The 5,417-nt window shown below is 43.5% G+C and overlaps 1 protein-coding gene across 29 annotated transcripts; it reads right to left on the bottom strand.

Moving 5' to 3' along the window:
• Positions 1-733: 733 nt before the first annotated feature.
• LOC136476250 (uncharacterized) lies at positions 734-5,019 on the bottom strand. Of its 29 annotated transcripts, none has more exons than XM_066474024.1 (6): positions 4,439-5,019; positions 3,986-4,036; positions 3,347-3,473; positions 3,159-3,246; positions 2,689-2,770; positions 1,559-1,746 (listed from the first exon to the last, which is right to left on the bottom strand). In XM_066474024.1, the coding sequence occupies exons 1-3, from the start codon at positions 4,703-4,705 to the stop codon at positions 3,447-3,449; spliced, it is 345 nt and encodes a 114-aa protein (XP_066330121.1). In that variant the 5' UTR covers positions 4,706-5,019; the 3' UTR covers positions 1,559-1,746; positions 2,689-2,770; positions 3,159-3,246; positions 3,347-3,446. The 29 variants fall into 29 exon arrangements, 8 of the variants coding, with proteins under 8 accessions (XP_066330121.1, XP_066330120.1, XP_066330116.1 ...); XM_066474023.1 differs by having other exon boundaries at positions 2,689-2,767; XM_066474019.1 differs by having other exon boundaries at positions 3,159-3,473.
• Positions 5,020-5,417: the final 398 nt, after the last annotated feature.

The following is a 5,417-nucleotide window of genomic DNA, read 5'->3' as shown; positions in this document are numbered from 1 at the left end:
ATTACAATATAACACCGAGGGTGTTACACTCGTGACCGCATAAAACCACATATCAGAGTAAAGGCGATGCCTTTAGGAAGTAGAGGAATCCGGCGTCAAGATCGCACCTTGCTTGTCCCGACGGCGGCGACGACGGAGGAAGAGGAGGGAGGGAGACGACGCTGGAGAGGAGGATATGAGAATGTTGCGTTTTCGGGCGGACACGAGTGCCACGGAGTTTGCGCCCACTTGCCTGGCGAGGCCATTCGGGGCTGGATCGCCGCCGCTAGGTCCGACGCAGCGACGCCCCTCCCTCGACTTTAGCAGGGGCGGTGGCGACAGGGATCACCTCGGGTGTTACCCGGCACCTCACCCGCAGCCCATTCAGCGCTGGATCGCCGCCGTCGCTCGATCCGTCGCGGCGACGCCCCTCCCCCGGCTTTAGCAGGCGCGGTGGCGATGAGGATCACCTCAGGTGCCACCCAGCACCTCACGCGCCGCCCATTCGGTGCTGGATCGCCTCTGGCGCCTGATCCGTCGCGGCGACGCCCCTCCCCCTGCTTCAACAGCACCCCACCCGCCGCCACCCCAGTCTCTTCCTCCCTAAATCTCGTTAAATGCCCGTGTGTTACAACGGGAAAAATAGTGACACAGAAAAGTATGAACGTGTGTTGTATCGTTAAAACACACACAAAAATATATAATGCCATCATGATAATTCAAACTTCAGCCCAAGGACAAAAATTGCACGCATCTTTATGGTAAAAAAATAATGCCATCACAATTCAAATTTAAGCACGAGGACAGGGATCACAGGCCTCTTCGTCGTGCTTGGTAAACCTGGACATTTGATGTCATGAGCTTCTCAAAAACTAATAGTAAAAACTGAAGTTAAATTTAGAAAAAAGGAAAACTTTGAAGGAAAAAAGAAAAGGAAAAAGGAAGAGCACAATATTAGTTTTTTTTGGTTGAACACTATATTATGTTGTTTGATGAATCTTGATTAAGTATTCGTGGCCCTTGCATTGCAACGGGTTTCCAGAATTTTTCGAATCAATAAGATGAGCACAGAAATACATAAGCATTCTACTCTGCCAAGTACAAACAACATGCAACCAAACTAATATCTATCTCCCCTCATTTCCAAAGGCAACAATAATTACAAATAAGTTTCACGTAGAACACCCTGTATATCCTTGTCTGCTATGTTTTTTAGCAACAACTCTTCCAAAAAAAACACAAAAATAAAAAGCTTCTGGAAATGTGCAATCACTGATAAGAAAAATCAAAAGAGTTATAAATATCACATGCTACTACTTCGACTTCAGAATTGAGTGATTTAATAGTAGTGCTAATCCCTATACTGATAGCTAGCCAAAAGTAGCAGAAACCTCTTCTAAGACCTTGTTTATCAACGAGTTTAGCCAATGTTTTTTTCATGCACTCTCTTAACAATAGTAGCAGTCTGAAAATATCAAACACAGCAATAGTTACCAATCTCAAGTGTTGATTTTATTCTTGAAAGCATAGTGAAGACATCATCTTTCTTGGAGAGCGTACCAATCTGAGTCAAGCTGTATGGTAATCGACCAAATGTACAGTAATAGTGCTGAATCCCTCCTAAAATACAGTGAGCCTGTGGATCATCCTCTTGCTCTGATAAAGCAGAACAGCAGAAGGCACCAGCAGATTTTTAAGGCAGTGACAAATCCGATACTTCAAGCTTGTACAGCCAGCCCACGATGCCAGACATGGGTGATGCAGTCTCTTGTAAAAGATAATCATATTACCACATTCAGTAATATAAACTATACTCAAAGGCAATGAAGTTGGGTAGGCATTGCTCAGCTTTATAAGATGATATTAGTAGTTCTGAAGTCGGGTAGGCATTGCTCAGCTTGAAAAAGAATTATTTCTTTATATGTATGTCTGCTGTCTGGTCATTTCCAGTACACAAAACCATACATTTACATAGCTCTGAACCTGAGCAAAATGTAATACAGAAGTTACAAAATTTTCAAATCAAGAAAGGCAACACCATCACCCACTTGGACCATGCGAAATAAATCATACGCACGCCACCTTACAAGAGAAAGTGATGGTGGGCACAATCTTTTGTCGGCCGCGAGAGAAGCTGCGACTGAAGATGAGCACTAAATTTATAGTTGATGGACAACAGCGTGGCTTATAGCTGGTGTGAGGGATCATCGAGAAACACAGTTGTTTAAAAAAACACAGCCCAAAGTATCTGCATGCAAATTGTGCATTTTACATATATTTGTGATCCTCTGGTTGATCATAACAGGTGCACCATAGTTTTAGATTTCGAAGGCTGCAAGAGTTTGTCAAATAAACATGGTACTGACAGGTCATACATCACAATTATCTTCTACTGTTAAGTTAACGTGACTGATGAATGAACCTATTTCAGTGTTGAAAATAAAATTCAGAGCTCAAGCAGCTATTATCAAATGTATCAAACTTTATTTTGGCATGCCCAACAAATTGCACGGCCTGACAACCCTTGGCAATGTCCCAAAATCAAAAGGTTGAAAATAATTCTGGCCATCAAATTAATCTAGTTTCCAACACCAAGCTAGCAACTTGTTAGGTAGTGATTAACCTGTATGGGGTGCAGGATCATTATCAAAAACAATATCGTTGGAAATTCAAGCGCCAATAACTGCTATCTAAAATTGAAGGCTATACCTTTCAGTTCAATGAGCTTGCCGAGTTCCTCTAGTCTTCTCCTGTCAAGATGTGGTTGCCTCTATCGCAGAGTTGAAATCTCCTCCGAAACAAACATGAGATTGAGATAGTTCCATGAGGTGCCAATGCAAAGTCACCATCATTTAATAGGTAATTAACAATAGGTGATGGTGACTCAGATAATTAACAAATAGGCAATGCACCGCTGTTTTTTTGTTTTCTCAGATAATAAAAAAGCACTATGTTTTGTACAAAAAAAACGTGTCGGAGAGACATTGTTGGTTTTTAACTTTTTTACATCATCACTAATCCAATTGCAGAGAGGACCATAATCGAAAAATCAGTATAGTAATCGAGCCATTCAGTATCTGCCCCCAATTCAAATTTGAATCATAAACCATATGCAACCTTTGTTGAAATAGAGGAAAGCATGAATCAGAAAGCACAGAGAAGAAAATAATGAAACTTACAGTTGGCTGGGCATAACCACATAGCTGCACAAGGATGCATTTGCAGCAGACCATGGTGACCATCGCTGCTGAAGACTGCCAAAACGACCTGGACAAGAGCATAAGCAGCAGAGCTACAAGGATGAGAATTACCAATACAAGCCTGACTCCATTAGTGATCATCTATTGAGTTCACATAGTGGACATGCCAAAATCCCATGGTGACGATGTGGGTGAGAGGAGCCAACCAGCCTCGGTCGACCACACAGGCTAGGACAAAATCAAATGAGGGCCTTTGAGATGGTGAGGCTAAGAACAATGATCTTTCTGTTGTTCCTGCCAGCATACGAGCCACAATCAATTCCAATTTCAGATTACACAAGAAGTTCTAGAGAAGCTAAATAAATCAAACAAATATCCCAAGCCACTTATTCCATGAGATGTTCTAGAGAACCACATATTGACATTCTAATCTAGTGCAGCTTATATCCTTAATCATCAAGCATTTACAGCTAAAAAAACCTTGTATACTATCCCTATTCATGCAAAGACCAACCAGATTGCTCCAAGGCCATAAAAAAAATCTTTTTTTCCAATCAATAACATTAAATCATCACAGCTCACGAAGTTGGTTAGAATACAAATCTAGCCGATGAAATAAAAAGTAAAAGGAGCTCCAAAAATGACTGTCAAACCCCAATTTGATCAGAAAGCAGCAGTAGCAGTGTCATCATCTGGCAAAACAGAGGTAGTGGTATCACAAAGAAATGAAGAACTAATGAAAGAGCTGCATACAAATAGTCTCAATTTGTATGAAGTTGGCTTCTGAAGATCAGACCTCATCTTACTCTGCAGGATGATCCATCTGTGCCATGGAAGACTAATAGACCAAGCATCACCTGGGAAAGTAAACAATTTTGTCACTTCAGGCAAAAAGAAAAACCAACTATCTTAGGGCCAACTCAGCAATAATTTATTCAGATCTGAACCATCCACTGACATCTGAACCATCCACTGACCCTTGCTCTAAATTAGTATATCCTTGAAAATGGAACATAAAAGGTAGATCTTAACTTTGCCTGCATACATGTCAAGCTGGCACTATATCTACATAATAATGATGCAAACAATCTGTCGCATAATTGATATGTGCATGTGAGAGCTAAACCAAACCGTTGATAAATCTATGACATGACAGAGACATGGCAAAGACCTGTTAATATAAAAGTAATTTCAGAACAAAAGCAGGCAAAGACCTTTTAGATAACAGAAGCAGTTTGAAACAGTTTGAAATCACCAACCAAGGCAGATGGCGACTTGATGGCAGGTGGTGATTTGATTATGCGAGGGATGCACCTGTCGGGACGCAAACCAAGGTTTACAGGGGGCACCGCGGGGGAGGCGAGCGAAGATTCCAGCGGCGGCGGCGTCTTGGCCGGGTCGGTGATGGACGACGGCGACGTAGATCGCGGATGGGCCGGGCAGTCGCACCGGTTGTGGATTCCGGCGGCTGCCCGACCCTGTGGTGGCGGCGCGGTTGTCGTGGATCCCAGCGGCACGGCCTTCATGGGTGTGATGGGCGCGACCGCTGTGGATGCTGCGGTTGCGGCGCGAGCACGGCAGCGCAGTGCCGGGCGAGCGAGAGGGCGCGCCGGCAGGCGACCGGGCGAGCGTGGGGAGCGAGGGGATATGGGTAGCAGGAAGCGCTATCGCGGAGGAGCGACGGGAGCCGGGCACGGGGTGAAGTGAGGGTGGGATCGCACGCACAGGCAGACCGACGAAGCGCGCGCACCGCCGCGTCGGTGAGGGTCAGGGTGAGGACTACGGAGGAGAGGGATTGATCTTTCGTTCTTGCAGGGCGAACCAAAACAAACGTCACGCCAAAAAGATGTCAACGCTTTGTTCTTTTAGACATACGACGAACCCTAAAAATATTTATCTTAGATCTGAATGCCATGAAAATACATAGCCTTTTTTATTTTTATTTTGGTGATGATCGGAGCTTACCTCTATTGCTACTGCCCTTTTACCCGTTAGCTTAGACAAGAGTTATTGATTTAAAATCTTCGACTCCTACACAGTGAGTATTAATCTATTAATTAACGTAATTCAAGAGCGTTGGCCTTGTGTTTGTTTACGTATACACACAACTCCTACCAAATCTAGTAGTACTTGCTTGCCGACTTTATTCCAAAATTAGATATTCTATTTTTTGTTCCCAACAGGAGCCATGTAATTTTACCACAATCCATGAAGAATTTCTGTCAATGGTAGTGTAAC

The sequence above is a fragment of the Miscanthus floridulus genome, chromosome 8 (genome assembly GCF_019320115.1).
Source record: "Miscanthus floridulus cultivar M001 chromosome 8, ASM1932011v1, whole genome shotgun sequence".
Taxonomy (NCBI): Eukaryota; Viridiplantae; Streptophyta; class Magnoliopsida; order Poales; family Poaceae; genus Miscanthus; species Miscanthus floridulus.
The sequence above is the reverse complement of the archived record's forward strand: the minus strand, read 5'-3'. Positions and strand labels throughout refer to the sequence as shown.

What these genes read in the sequence shown, in the direction of transcription:
- LOC136476250 (XM_066474019.1), bottom strand. Translation starts at nt 4,705, where the DNA reads ATGAAGGCCGTGCCGCTGGGATCCACGACAACCGCGCCGCCACCACAG. An exon ending in TCAAGTCGCCATCTGCCTTG is followed by an intron (nt 4,037 to 4,438) that starts GTTGGTGATTTC and finishes TTACTTTCCCAG; the next exon opens with GTGATGCTTGGTCTATTAGT. An exon ending in CAGATGGATCATCCTGCAGA is followed by an intron (nt 3,474 to 3,985) that starts GTAAGATGAGGT and finishes GTATGCTGGCAG; the next exon opens with GAACAACAGAAAGATCATTG.